Source organism: Takifugu rubripes, chromosome 9 (genome assembly GCF_901000725.2).
Source record: "Takifugu rubripes chromosome 9, fTakRub1.2, whole genome shotgun sequence".
In the NCBI taxonomy this organism is placed as follows: Eukaryota; Metazoa; Chordata; class Actinopteri; order Tetraodontiformes; family Tetraodontidae; genus Takifugu; species Takifugu rubripes.
This window is the reverse complement of record NC_042293.1, coordinates 3772271-3787173: the sequence shown is the minus strand read 5'-3', so window position 1 is coordinate 3787173 and position 14903 is coordinate 3772271. Positions and strand designations below refer to the sequence as shown.

Below are 14903 nucleotides of genomic sequence, written 5' to 3'. Positions count from 1 at the left end.
AAGAGGGTGGCTGAACCTAAACACACCTGAAAGTCCACAAAGGACGACCTTTGGGGGGCCCCAATCTTTAGCTGCGCCAGACAAGTTTATCTGGATGAGAAGAAAGGCACCTGCCTGTCTGACGTGAGGAACATATGAGACATTTCTAACAATACTGCTGCTGGAACTGAGCCTCTTTTATTGGAGGGAGGGGGGGGATTTAAAACTGCTCTCTCTTTGTTTTACAGAAAAGGGAAATTCCAAACACACCTAATCGTTGATGTTTCCTTTCAAAAAAGAAAAGGGCCACGCCCATCAACAGGCGCATGGCAACTGTGGCACGGCAACCGTGCGCTGTGCCGAGTCGCACCCAGCCGTGGAGGTCCGGCGGGGCTGCTGGGTAGCATAAACAGGGAGAGAGTGGGCACACACGGCAGTAAAAGAGCCCAGAGACACAAAACACACAGCACACAAGCTGCCTGGGCGGAGTGTTTCCATACGTCTATACAGGAGTGTTAATGGGTGACGCGTACTTTAACACATAGAAGTCTCTCTAATGCCAGTTGCTTCTAAAATCAGTTATATGTAGTTTACTGATATCTAGTTCTACTGTAAACTGCAGCCAGATTTAAGCATTTATTATATTATACTGATAAGCTATTAGAATTGGCCAGTCTTCAACAATATTACCATCCTATCAGTATTAATACTAAACCATTAGTTCCATCAGACACGAGGAGGAAAGGGGATTTAATATTTGTTTTGTTCTTCAACAAAGGTATATTTTCACTATATTTCATGGTTGTAGCCTTTCTTTTGTCCTCTCCTCCAGGTTATTCCCACACGCTCATTACTGCACAGCGAATGTGCTCATGGTTGGTTTATTCTCTAAAGTGTAATCTGGTTTTTCCAATCTTTTATCTCAATAGCTAGGGTAAGAAAATGCAATGCCGTTAAAGGTCTCTGCTGTCTTTCCTTTTGTCCCGTTTCAAACTTCTGGCCAGTGTGCAGGTGCAGCAGCCCCTTCTGGAACATTTTATGGCCGCCTCTTTTCTTTACAGCAGCTCCCCTTTGTGTCAGGAATGACGACTCGGCCGGTGCGCCTCTGCTTTTCCTCTTTTCTTGTGAACGAACTGCAAGATTTCTTTTTCGACACCCCCCTCCTCCATCCCTCCACAGAGACAGACAGTTGGTTTCTGCGGGATTTGAATCAATTATTTGTTAAAATGAAGGTCTTTGTTGCCCTGCTGGCTCTCTGCTTTGGGGTAAATAGATGCTTTGGTGCTACTCAAACGGGTAAGTGCCCCACACAACACTCACCTTGTTGAACAGATAATCGGAGATTCAAAGACGTCTTCCCGTCTGGTAGTTTCCAAGTGTGGAACTCCTCAGGTGGAGAGCCTGTTGGTTGACTCCCTGAGGGTGGTTGGAGGGGCTGAAGCCACATACGGATCACACCCATGGCTGGTAAGAGCTTTCCTCAACAGGATACTTCTATCAACATTAGCAGCCACATAAATCCACCATAAAAAGCTAGTAAAATATGTTATGCTAGCTCTACTGTCAAAATATCATGCTATACTAGCTCTACTGTCAAAATATCATGCTATACTAGCTCTAATGTCTTTTAGCTGACAACTAAATGTGCTATAATGTGATTTTAGCTCTACTCTGTTAGGGCCAAAAGGAGTTGGTTCAGATTCTATTAGACCATGTCTCTTATCTCAAGGTGCTTAAAGGATGTTGGGAGTGTAAAGCTCAGATTAGCAGGTGCTAACTGTGCCCACTTCAAAGAAGCCTAATCCTTTCTGATGTTTTCTCAGGTTTCCCTGCAGAAGAGGGGCTCTCATTTCTGTGGAGGGGCCATTATATCCGACCGCTGGATACTGACGGCTGCGCACTGTATCCCGTCCCTATCCAAGTACTTTTGCTTTTTGTGACAGGTCCTCGGCCTCGCACACGCCTGGAGCTCTGATGGGTCTGAATGTCTCGTCCACGCAGAGACCGTCTCGCTGATGTGCGTGTGGTGGCGGGAGAGTTCGACCAGAGAAGAGACGATGAGGAACAGCAGGTCTTCGCCGTCAAGACCGTCTCAGTGCACGAGAAGTACCATCACGCCGCGCCGATGACCTACGACATCGCTCTGATTGAGGTTGATCAACACATTCGCTTTGGCAGGTTTCCATTTGAACTACTTTGTTTCGTAATGGGTTCATTATTTTATCCCTTAGTGACCTTTCTTTTCCTTTCCAACAGGAGCCCGAGTAAATCCAATATGCCTTCCTTTCCTCGATGAGAGCGTCTCGCCTGGAACTGGCTGTGTTCTAGGTGGATGGGGCCGGATCAGGGAAAGTACGAAGACCTAAAAAACCATGACGTCTCTACCTTTGATTTACATTCCCAATGCACACAAAATCCATCCATCCATCCATCCATCCATCCATGCGCCAGTGCTTGCCTCCCCAAACATATCAGCTAATTAACTTTAATTTCGAGTTCTACATTCAGACTGGGGATATAATTGGGTGGGATGATCTCTAGGCCAGAATTAGGTCACATTGAGCTTTTCCCTGAAGGTACAAAATAGGAACTTTACAAGTTTTTAGACATTTTTGGGAATAATTTAGGAGTAATTAAATAATTCTGCTCTTTCCTAGAGGGTCGTCTCCCTGCTGTGTTGAGAGAGGTCCAGTTAGACCTTGTTGAACCAGCCAAGTGTAAGTATGTCCTCCAAACTGTGAAACCTTCACATGGTAGCCAGAGAAGAGGCAGGCCTCAGCCAGCTGTGACAGTTCTGTGTGCCGGTCCAGAGAGCGGAGGAAGAGACGCCTGTCAGGTAGACCAGTGTCCCATCTGATGTGATGCAGGAAGACGTCTCTAGCAGAGACCAAGCCAGTTTAAGCCCGGCTGAGTCAGGTGTCCTGCCTTCAGTTCTGCATTTCTGGTTTTTAGGGGGATTCAGGTGGTCCCCTGGCATGTCGGACAGGTTCTGGACACTGGGTCGTGCTTGGTATAACTTCCTGGGGAAAGGGATGTGGGCGGAGCTGGGGAAACAACAGCAGTCGGCACCCTTCCAGGAGAGGCTCCCCTGGCGTTTTCACTGATGTCCAACTGTTACTGCCGTGGATTAAGCTTCAACTGAGGGAGGGTAGGTCAGAACCCCAGGGCCCGACCCCCGACAAGCAACAGTGGCAAGAAAAAACTCCCCTTCAACAGGAAGAAACCTTGAGGAGGACCAGGCTCATATGGGGGGACCCTCCTGCTGATGGCCGGCTGGGTAGAGAAGAAGAGGGAGGACAGATAGAGAAGAGAATATACTTAAATCATGCAAATACATTAATCATAAACCCCGCCCACCTAATTAGCATAAAGACTAACAGGTCGATAAATAAGAAATCTGCAGAATAAAAGGAAAAAATAAATGCGGAAATACATAAATAATGGAACTTATTTATGTTTAAGTCGTGTTTAGTCCTACAAAAGACGTTTTGCCTTTTACACCTTGTATGAAAGTACATTTTTGTAGGTGTAATAGAGTCAGGTGACACTTGACCAGGTAAAAGCAGACATGCAAAGGAAAGTAAACGCTAGTAAACCAGCAGAGGATTAGCTTCTTCACTGTTTATGTTTGCCCCAACTCGCTTTTCACACATTTCTTTAGGGATATGAGATGTTAAAGTACAGCTCTACGTACTGAATGTGCAGAGATTGATCGGTCTCATGATAATATGGACGATCCTTCTTTTTCTCTCTCTTATGTGCTTTAGATGATCCACAGCGGCATGAAAGGTCATCGTCAAGTGAGTCATTTATCTCCTCCTCATCTTTATCTTGTTTATCACCACGCATTCAGTATATACAGTGTTTTGTGTGTGTGTGTGTGTGTGTGTGTGTGTGTGTGTGTGTGTGAGGGCTCTGTAGTGTGACAGATGGACCTTTAACTGAGAGTGAGGGAGTGATTAGGAACCCTGCCCACCCTGGTGTTCACTATGATAACAATCAGTAAGTGGATGGAGAAATTGATTCGAAAGCCTTTCTGTATATTTCCTCGAGGACATTCTGTGTGTCTTCAGGATGTGTGTTTGGACTATCAGCGTTCCTCCAGGTTTCACTCTTCTTCTGGAGTTTGACCACCTTGATTTGGAGGACGAATCTGACTGTCGTCACGACCGACTCACCGTCTCAGCTGGACCCCGCATGGTCGTTGGTACACTCGACACACGCGGCAACATTCTGCGAGCGTATTCACACATCGTTTCTCCTGCTTTTCCTAACGTTCCGGATTGAAGTGCAGCGTAACTCGTTGTCTCGTCTCAGCAATGGCTTTTCCGCTGTTTACCCAGGGAGATTCTGTGGCAGTGTCCCCCCAGGCCGAGTGCTGATGAGCAACTCCCAGAATGCAACGCTCCTCTTCTCCTCTGACATTAATCAAGCAGGAAGTGGATTCGTTGTTAGGCACCGAGCTCTCTGGGGACGTGCGGATCCTGGTGGGATGCACAAGATGAAGCACAAAGCCACGCACATTTCTGCAGAGTGTATCACAGCAGATCCCTATAGGAGTGTCATACATATACACTATAGATTTTCTATATATAGCTCAGTGATGGAAAAAACACACAATGCTTATGGCAACCTGGAAGGTGCAGCTGGAAATGTCACCGCACAGAGAACCAGACTACTTTGCAACATTTTCTCTGTATCAGACACATGACAACAGCTAGTTCCTCAATTGTACACACGTGTGTGTTTGTATGAAATGTGTCTGAGTGTACGTTTGTGCGTGTGTGTGCGTTGCCAAACAGGATGTGGAGCTGTTGTTCTAGTCAAGGATCCAACGGTGGTCCACAGTCCACGTTTCCCACAGTTCTACAGCCATGACTGCGCCGTGCGCTGGGTGATCTACGCTCCGATAGATCACGTTGTGAAGGTGACGCGCTGAATCGCGCTCTAAAAAAACCCAAATGCAGGAGGGGAACTGGTCACCTGAGTGTTGGAAATCTCACATTAACTGTTGCGATTCAGCTCGACTTTGAGACTTTTGACATGGAAGAGTCGGACACCTGCCTGTACGATTCCCTCGCCATCCTGGGGGATGTAGAAGGAACTGAGGAAATCGGTAGGAGCGAGGACAAAAGTTCTTCCTCTGTGGGCTATTTTCTGGTTCTGGGGTCAATTTTGACATTTGTGTTAATGTTTTTGTTGTTTTTGTAGCAGTGCTGTGTGGCACCAGTGTCCCTCCTCCTGTCCTGTCCTACCACAGCCTCATGGTGCTTCACTTCTCGTCTGACAGCAGTGTTGCGCGTCAAGGTTTTCGCGCTGCCGTGACCTTTATCAGCCACGCGGGTGCGTAGGCCATGTTTGTACAGTGGGAACTTGTAAAAGATTCACATACACGGAAGGTAACCACGTGGAAATGGAAGACGCAGTTGGAGTTTAGCTCTGTTTGCGTTGGCAACCACAGCTTTTCTTAGTTAGCATGGACGCTAGCCCACTGGATAATGAACGGCGTCAAATAGAGATGGATTACACGTTATCTCTTCTCTACCAAAGGTTTCTTTTTCGGTAAAACGGGTTAAACCGGCCTATTACTTTACAGCAGCATACCGTGCCGTCAGAAGCTAATATTTTAGCCTGTGTTGTCAATCTTTGCATACATTTACAGTTATAAACCCCCCCCCCCCCCCGACAGAGGATTCTTCCTCTATGCATGTGCACAACTGTGAAGCTGCATAAAAGAAATTTAAAAAAAGAGAGTACATCTTATTCATATTGGAAGCTCTGCCATTTATTATTAAGCATGGTAAAGTGACCCTGGCAATGATGCAGTCATGATGCACTCACTTCCTCTCTAGCAGACACATTGCCTGGATCTAAGAATCAATCCTTTAACTGATATTTCTCTTTATTTCCATTCTGCGTGAGAGCTGGGAGCTTTAAATTTCAACCTGTCTCACATTACCACCTCTACCAAATGGATCGATTTAGATGATTCACGGACGTAGCAGCAAAGAAGGCGCTCCAAAGATATTCTAATTATTTACCCATGTCTTGGTTCACTGCTCCACAGATATGAAGAGGCAAATGTTCTCTTCTAAAACCAGCAATGTGGACAGTTTTAACAGAGCTTGTCCTGTTTTAACCAATTAGGTATAAACACGTGGAGGAACACAATTAACCTATTTTTAAAAAAGCCCCAAATGTATCATTATAAGTTTACTTCCTATAATATGCTATATTGTCCCTCCTCTACAGACCTCCACAGTCAGGACTCGACAGTCGTTGACCACGGGACGGTTCTCCGAGACTACTTGGCCTCTAACCAGCACCACGTGAGGTCACATGGTTGGTGGTTTTCCCTTTTACTCTCTTTCATTTCCACGGATTTGTAAGGTTTCAGTCAGAAACACAGCAGTCAGGAATTGAGAGTGTCTGGAAAGTCCTACCTTCTGCCAGTGGAAGTTCAGGCCTTCAGTCTGGATGAGATGGGGTCAAATGTGGATAAAGGACAAAGGTCTTCATCATCTGGCCATCTGAGTGAAATGAAGTGCTGCTCTGAATATTAAGTGCTGCTGCGACCGGCATTTAGAAGGATTATGAGACATTTATCGTAGGTAAAACAACGTCACGTCCGTCTCCTGCACATTCTCACATAAACGAGAAGCTCCACAATGAAGCGTGTGCTTGTGTGTGTGTGTGTTCTTGTACTCTCTACATGAGCACTCATTCTACTAGCAAAGTGAGGACATTTTTGGGACGAGAAAATAATTTAAAATATCTAAGCAATAATTTCAACTAGATTTGTGAGAAAGTTGAAAATCGACAATTCATTAAACTGGGTCATTCATTCCTTTAAATTATTAGAGTTTTATGGCCTAAACTGTAATGGCCTTATAACTTATATAACTTTTATTTTCATTTTCTACCAAGCATCTTTTTGTTATCATCCTCTATTATTTGATTTGATTTGATTACAAGTGGGAAGTTCTAGTTTGATGAATGTAACTGTGGCAGTAATGGCACATCTGTGATATTTCTGGAGAGGTTTCTAGAGATTGAACTGAACCATCAATTGGATATAATCTGAATGTATAAAATTAATCCCCTTATGAAAACTATGCGTGTGCTGTCAGTAGATGTGTCATTGCTCTAATCCTTTTTGTTGATTATATTAATATTATAGTGGTTATCAAACGTTAGCATCACGAGGACTACGGTGAGACTAACTTTATCAATTATTTATTTCCAGTGTAGCTTTTTTTCCTACACACGTGTCATTTTCCACACCACTGGGCCAAATTTAACAGCTGAGTTACATGGTTACATTTTCTTTTCTTTTGGTGGTGGTGGGGGGGGGATTAAAAGGTAATCTGAGTTAGAGGTCAAGAGTTCCATCCTCATTAGAGCGTGTGAGTAAATATTCTCAGTAAATACTGTGTGACCTTTTAAAAGGCTTCACAACAGAGAATGATTTAAACATGTCTGTAATGTTGTTTAGAACGTAAACTGTATATCTACCTATATGTACGTGCATGATGTCACCAAGGGGGACTTCTGTGTAGCTTCTCAGTCATCCAGGTCATCGTTATCCAAGGTAGTTTTCTCTGTCAACTGGACAGTGTTTCTTCTCTGTGAAGACATTTCGCCTTCTATCCAGAAGGCTTCTTCAGTTCTGAACTCGCTGGGGACAGAGCTTGGAAATATAGCCCATGTGGACCATTGGCATGTTAATGATCTGAGTGGTCACCTGAGAGTCGTTGGCAGTGTCGTTGGTCGTCTCTGAGACAAAACAACATTACTTTGTTTTGTCTCAGAGAAACCTCTCCTCTGAGAAGTTTAGGAGGATCCTCCAGAAACACGACATACCGGTTCAGTTCAAACCTAGCAACACTCTCAGACAGAGGCTGGTACACCCAAAGGACAAGACACCAAGACACAAACAAAGTAATGTTGTTTATGCTGTACAGTGCCAGGAGGAATGCAAGGAACTGTACATTGGGGAAACCAAGCAACCTCTCCACAGAAGAATGGCACAACACAGACGTGCCACCTCTACAGGTCAGGACTCAGTAGTCCACTTACACCTAAAGGAGAGCGGGCACTCCTTTGAGGACAGCCAAGTTCGGATACTGGCCAGAGAAGACTGCTGGTTTGAGAGGGGTGTCAAGGAAGCCATCCATGTCAAATTGGAAAAGCCATCCTTAAACAGAGGTGGTGGAGAGTGTTGTTGGGTTTGGTTTGTTGTGTTTCTGGAGGATCCTCCTAAACTTCTCAGAGGTGAAGTTTCTCTGAGACAAAACAAAGTAATGTTGTTTTGTCTCAGAGATGACCAACGACACTGCCAACGACTCTCAGGTGACCACTCAGATCATTAACATGGCAATGGTCCACAGGGGCTATATTTTCAAGCTCTGTCCCCAGTGAGTTCAGAACTGAAGAAGCCTTCCGGATAGAAGGTGAAACGTCTTCACAGAGAAGAAACACAGTCCAGTTGACAGAGAAAACTACCTTGGATACCAAGGGGGACTGTTTTTTCCTGCTTTGAACAAATCTAGTCGTCACCTGCAGAAATGCTGCCAGTGGATGGCGCCATCTAGTGGATATCCACAATAAAGACACCCTATGAGAGCCCGTTTTTGTTTATTGGTTTGTGTTTAACATGTGGACATATTTATATTTCACTATATTTTAATACTACTAATTCAAGTAATATAGATAGTTAATAACTAAAGCTTTTCTTTAAAATGTACATAACAGCACAGTAAGATCTAAAGAGCTGTTTGAGGCCAGATTGTAGTCTTTTAACGGATTTTTAAAAGGAAATCATTTAACATGATGGTAACAGACGCTGTATAAATCAACATGAATTGATTGATTGATCAATGGAACTTTCATGGGAGACATGTGAGGAGGAAGCCCTGTTAGAAACATGAAGGCCGGACAGACATTTGTAGAGAGAAATAGAGAGAGCAAAAAAGTTCTAAAACAAATGTGGACACCCGATCAGAGGATGTGTTTGAGGTACAACAAATACGGCATTCCAGGGAAAGATTCTAATTCCAAGTGAGCGTCAGAGACAGGTGGAGAGGGACAAGAAGTCTCAGGTTATAGCAGCCAAAGGGGGGAAATCCTAGTATCAGGGAGGAGGATGTCCTATCTTCAAATATTGATGTATATATGTATATTTAAGGAGTTAGACATTGATGTATGAACATTTCGGAACAGCTGAATATTTAAGGTGGGTCTACTTTCTTCAGTTCTCATTCTTAAATCGTAAAACTGCAATGGTAAATCATGAGCCAAGCTCTGTATAGCAGCTCTGTAATAATCCACCACCACCACTGTTTTAAAGGGAGCCTGGAGGCTGCAGGTCCAGCAGTGGTCCAGTCCAGCAGCAGAATTCTGACCCCTCTAGAGAGTCCAGAGGACCCCAAAGAGCGTGTGGACGATGGAGACTACAGTGGAAAATCCTCAGGAAGAAGTTAATGCCACAAATATATTGTGAATTTTATTACCTCTGCCATCGAGGCTTTTATTTGTTTGTCCTTCTGAAAATAAGAGTTCTGAAAGGATTTTGAGTTTTTGGAAATGTTCATTCAATATTGATGATGGAAATTTTGAGATTTGATACTCTAAAGTAAAGCATGATAAAGCAACCTACTATGTTATGTAGCCCTGCATCCCTACTGCCTATGGATACTATTGGCTTGGCAGTCTTTGTTTCTACTTTTGTTAAATCAAATGCAGCATTTTCCAGTTGCAAGTATTTGTGGTTACTGATTCATCTCTGAATAAAGAAACAAACACAATTTAGTCATTAAATTCTGTTGGCAATGTTAATCAGGAGGGATGTTGTTGCTCTTTGTTCAGATCCCTCCTTGACTTCTTCAGTTACTTTTTTGTACAATTTAGAAGCATCCTGGTAAAGAAAAAATATGTAAATCCCATTAGCAGAAGTTTGCTATTAAAAACCACAATATTAATGCAGTGTGTGTGTGTGTGTGTGTGTGTGTGTGTGTGTGTGTGTGTGTGTGTGTGTGTGTGTGTGTTTCCATGGTGTTAATTTAAAGATCTTTGTACCCCGACACAAACTGCTCAGTAATGCCTCTGTAACTGTTGAAGTTTCTCTTCTTATTCCTGAACAGTACAGCTAATTTAGATATGTTTGTTACATAATGCATGTACGTGCGCACCTCCTCCCCTGACCTGTGGCAGTGGTGTGATCTGTGATCTGCTCCTGGCTGCCTGAGCACCACCTCTGCACTATGCTGTGTCACGGTCAGATCTGTGTTTTTATTGGCGGTCCTGGCAAGCCCCGCCCCCTTTCCCTGCTTTCCGTGCGTGTTTCTGAGAGTCATATAAAGTGAGTGCTGGACTCTGCTCCCTCAGTCTGTGGGGATCACTAAACCATGGATCAGATGTTGGTGAGAATGAACTTTCCAGCTTCCCTTTTGCTGTTGCTTCTTAGGTTGGATAATGAGGTTTCATGTTCTCCTGTGGTGAGATCTTCCTCATTAATGTGATGATCTCTGCCCTGCAGACCGTCCCGGTGCTGGTGGCACTTTCTGTGCTTGTGCTCACCGTGCTGTGGTTCCTCATGCGAGGCTCTGCAGCAGGACGCAGGCCGCCGGTCACTCTGCAGGATCCCACGGTCAAATATCCGCTGTGTCTCATCGACAAGCAGGTTCTGTTTAACCATCCGCTGTCGCAAATATCCAACAATCCTACTAGAGAAAAGATGTAGATGCTGGTTTAGACAGAGCATCAATCTACCTGTCTGTCTCCTTGCAGGAAATCAGCCACGACACAAAGAAATTCCGCTTTGCTCTTCCATCTGAAAACCATATCCTGGGCCTGCCAGTAGGTACTGAAACATCTGAAGAAGCAGAATATTGAACTCAAGTAAAACAACTTAAATAACCCTTGAGCAAGGCACCCATTGCCCACATAGGGCCCTGTGGTGAGCCGCGGACTCATTCAGGGGTGCAGAGAGGAGCAGTGATCCTGTCTTGAATACGAGCCTCTTTAAGTCCTCGTGATCATGTGTCCAGGCCAACACGTGTACCTCTCAGCCAAGGTGAACGGCAGCCTGGTGGTCAGAGCGTACACGCCGGTGTCCAGCGATGAGAACCGGGGATTTGTCGACCTCGTCGTCAAGGTAATCGTCACAGCCACTGGTGCTGCGAGGGTCCATTGATGCCTCGGGTCAGGGTCGCACTGCTGCCCGTGGAGGACTCCGAGGCTCCTTTTGGACCTTAGATACTGAGACATCCTGTCTTGACTTTCCTCCCTAAGTAAAGAAACAATGAGCATGCAACAACATCAAGTAATTCAAAGCAAAGAAAGCAAAAGACAGATAAGATAGATGTGAGAGAGGGAGGGAGAGCAATGGGCTTTTTAAGTATGTGGACAGAATAAATCTTCCTCATCCTGCTGTGTAAATAAAGTGACGAGTTATTTATGTGCCTCCAGGTGTACTACAAGGACTCCCACCCCACCTACCCTGAAGGGGGGAAGATGTCTCAGTATCTGGACAGCATGGCTATCGGGGACACGATTGACTTCAGGGGACCCAGTGGGCTGTTGGTGTACAAGGAAAATGGTAAATCAAGGGAGCTCAAAGTGGTGAAATGAAAGCCGCTGTTACCAGCAGATGTCAGTGCAGCACAGAAACCAACGAGAGGACCTCTCCGCTCCTCAACAGGTCGGTTCTCCATCCGACCAGACAAGAAGTCCGAGCCAGTAGTGCGGAAGTTCAAGCATGTTGGGATGATCGCTGGTGGAACAGGTTCGACGATGTTTCTCACAGCTCGAAATGCCATCAGACACACACACAAGCCGAAAAAAGAAAATGGTTTTCTCACCTTTTCTCTCTCGGGCATCTGACCTTTAAAGGCATCACTCCGATGCTGCAGCTAATACGCAGGATCACGGCGGATGCAGACGACGGCACCAAGTGCTCCCTCATATTTGCCAACCAGGTCAGCTCTGTGTTCTGCTGTCTGCGGCCCCCCCTGGCGCCTGTTGATCATCGTTGCTCTGCCGTTCTTCCTTTCAGACGGAAAAAGACATCCTTCTGAGGGAGGAGCTGGAGGAGGTGAAGAGGAAACACCCTGACAAAGTTCATCTCTGGTTCACACTTGACAGAGCTCCACAAGGTGAGGAGCCAGTTCTTCAACCATCCAGCAAAAGTTCTTTATCTATTTAAAATGCTCAGCAGTTAGTATACAATAAGTGGCACAAGCACTTTTCCATGATGTCCATATGTCCATCGAGCTTACAATGACGTTAAAGTGCCCCTCTGATAGTTGTGTGTGTGTGTGTGTGTGTGTGTGTGTGGGGGGGGGGGGGGGGGTATCAAATCTATGTGGGTTAATTATAAGTACCATGGCCTTCCCTCTGTCCAAAAGACTCCACTAGACATCCTGGCACAGACATTGTGACTTGTCTTTGTGTAGCATAGCATTCTACCTCACAGCTACAGCCGAACCCCGATAAAGGAGGCAGAGTCTAATTTAATTTAATTCAGTTCCACTGTATTTGTAGAGTATCTATAAGACTCAGGACAACAACTCTTGTTGCTGTAGAGAAACCCAGAGCAGGAAAAAACCTCTAACAGGGAGGAAAGTTAACTGGGACCAGGCTCATATCTGGGAACCCAGTCTGGTAGAATAGGAGCAGAAATATTGCAGAGGAGAGAGTGAAAGAGGAGGGAAACATTGTTATCTTTGAGATTTAGAGCTAAACTGGAGGAGGTGAGGGGGCAGAGAGGTGGCGCTCGTGATAATATGTGCAAGACAAGGTTTGGATGTGTAGACCAGAGCCAGACAGCTCACACAAATCAATGTTTCAATTTGCCAAAAGAATGATATAATTAAAATAGAATTATATACAGAACAGTGGAATGATTATGATTCATTCTTTTTGATGCACTACAAGGACTTTAGGAGTTACAAACAGAAAATGATCACAGTTTCTTGATTGAAACGGTCTGAGAAGCCCTAAAAGAGGATGTTTAAGTACAAACGTTCTTGTCTGGTCATTATTTAACCCAGTATTTCAGAAACACAAGTACAGTGGGTTGTATTACTCTGTTATTCCTTCATATTGGAAGCTCTTTAATTTCAATTTTCAATAATAAATGGGCATTCATTAACAACCACTTTCCCCCTAAATGTTTGCTATTATCTAATCCTGTCTGCTGAATGTCTTTCCTACATCCTCAGCAGTGTCTCAGTTAATTCTTCTCATTAGACTATTAGATTGTTTAAAGGTTTTACATGTTTCATACAAAAAACCTGCAGTGTGTTTTTGCCATATTTTAAAGTCCCGTTCTGCAGCTTGTACTGAATACTCTCTTTCCTTCATGTGTTGCTACTGTAAATTAAATAACTAAAATATGTGATATTTTGGTTGGAATTATTAGCATGAGACCCGGGAAACCAAACAAAGCCTCTTTAGCTGAAGGAAAATCCCTGCCGGCTGGGAAAAGATGGATCCAACAAGAGGTTAGAGTAGCTTAGTGAAGCGCTCCTGTCTTCCTTTGCATAATCCTTAAAGCAAGCGGCCGCGATGACTAAAATATTGTTGCATAATCTGTTTTGTGAAGTCTTCAAACGCTGGTATAGACACACGCAGCAGCAGCCCTTGATCATTATTCCTCAGGAGATGAGCACACGCCCGTCCTCTCCAGCCTTTTTATTTATCAGTCTGGCTGTCTGGGGACCAAAGCGCCAAATAATAAAACATACCTTTTAAATTGCATGTCAGCAACTCTGCAATATATTTATTCACATGTTCTTTACTGCCCTGATTTTCCCCATTTTCAATACTTAAGATTGCCTTTTTCTACATGTGTTTGTTGATTTTCAAGTTTAGGACATTCACAGCATCGCCAGCGAACACTTTTATCTTGCAGTCGTGCAGGATGATATCCCTAAAATAAAGAGTAGGATGCCTTCGCTCTTGAATTTTTCTCTCCTTTTGCGCATTTTTCTGCAAGAAGGAATGAATGAACAACATATTCATTGACCTTTTTTGAACTGGTCGCAGTTTCAGTGTCTTGGGTATAATTACAGCAGTCGATATGAGCCAAAATGTGTGTTTTCATGTTTAAATGATGCAAGTATCGGCTATTTGTACGCTCTTTAATAATCAAATCAAGATTTGAGACTAAATCAGCCAAACATTTGACTTTAGGCAATGAAAATGGAAACAAGGACAATATTCTTCTTGATTCACTTTCCTTAGACCTGCTTTATTCTGGAATTATATCTCACCTTTATTTACTTATCCCCCCCTTCCTTCAGAATGGAGCTACAGTTCAGGTTTTGTGACCCAGGACATGATCAAGGACCACCTCCCTGCTCCGGCCGCTGATGTCCTCATTGTCCTTTGCGGCCCACCTCCAATGATCCAGTACGCCTGCCTGCCGCACCTGGACAAGCTGGGCCACCCAACGGAAAACATCTTTACATACTAACATCCTGAGTAAACAATATTAATTGTTTAACAGTCAACTCCCAAATCTTTTAATGCCAATGAACAGCTATAATAAGAAGTCTATACCTGAGAACATTTTGAGGTTGTACATGTACGTGTGGTCATGCAATTATATTTTTCTATCTGTTGCTGTTTTCTTCACATTACATGAAATATGACAATTGTTTTTGGATTACCGTTATTTCTTTAATTAGAGAATTCTTTCATCAGAAATGCTGTCTATTATTTCCACGTTTGTACAATCACAAGTGCATCTGGCCTTAACTTTATCTCTTGTTCTCTCTCGGTTCTGTACTTACAGAAGAGGAGGAAAATCTGTCTTAATTTATTAAACCAAAATTAAAAATAACTTTAAAGAATCATGTTGAAGTTATTGAAATGAAGACATTGAGAATGTTTAAACGATCACGTGTCCAGTCCGACCT

At 44.0% G+C, this 14903-nt stretch overlaps 3 protein-coding genes across 4 annotated transcripts; all 3 read left to right on the top strand.

Moving 5' to 3' along the window:
- The first annotated feature begins 5 nt into the window (after nt 1-5).
- Nucleotides 6-2655, top strand: LOC115251106 (chymotrypsinogen B-like). The gene is made up of 4 exons (XM_029842223.1): nt 6-1275; nt 1349-1446; nt 1803-1900; nt 1981-2655. The coding sequence occupies exons 1-4, from the start codon at nt 927-929 to the stop codon at nt 2273-2275; spliced, it is 840 nt and encodes a 279-aa protein (XP_029698083.1). The 5' UTR covers nt 6-926; the 3' UTR covers nt 2276-2655.
- Nucleotides 2241-9963, top strand: LOC105416890 (ovochymase-2). The gene is made up of 12 exons (XM_029842224.1): nt 2241-2331; nt 2637-2815; nt 2932-3127; nt 3747-3779; nt 3891-3981; nt 4053-4186; nt 4323-4466; nt 4782-4906; nt 5002-5095; nt 5191-5322; nt 6232-6590; nt 9329-9963. The coding sequence occupies exons 6-11, from the start codon at nt 4054-4056 to the stop codon at nt 6366-6368; spliced, it is 765 nt and encodes a 254-aa protein (XP_029698084.1). The 5' UTR covers nt 2241-2331; nt 2637-2815; nt 2932-3127; nt 3747-3779; nt 3891-3981; nt 4053; the 3' UTR covers nt 6369-6590; nt 9329-9963.
- A 334-nt stretch (nt 9964-10297) lies between these two features.
- On the top strand, nt 10298-14837 carry cyb5r2 (cytochrome b5 reductase 2). Of its 2 annotated transcripts, XM_011606896.2 has the most exons (9): nt 10298-10400; nt 10517-10660; nt 10768-10840; nt 11028-11134; nt 11449-11578; nt 11681-11764; nt 11872-11957; nt 12035-12134; nt 14286-14644. In XM_011606896.2, the coding sequence occupies exons 1-9, from the start codon at nt 10386-10388 to the stop codon at nt 14456-14458; spliced, it is 912 nt and encodes a 303-aa protein (XP_011605198.1). In that variant the 5' UTR covers nt 10298-10385; the 3' UTR covers nt 14459-14644. The 2 variants fall into 2 exon arrangements, with proteins under 2 accessions (XP_011605198.1, XP_003967135.1); XM_003967086.3 differs by lacking the exon at nt 10298-10400 and having other exon boundaries at nt 10499-10660; nt 14286-14837.
- The last annotated feature ends 66 nt before the right edge of the window (nt 14838-14903 follow it).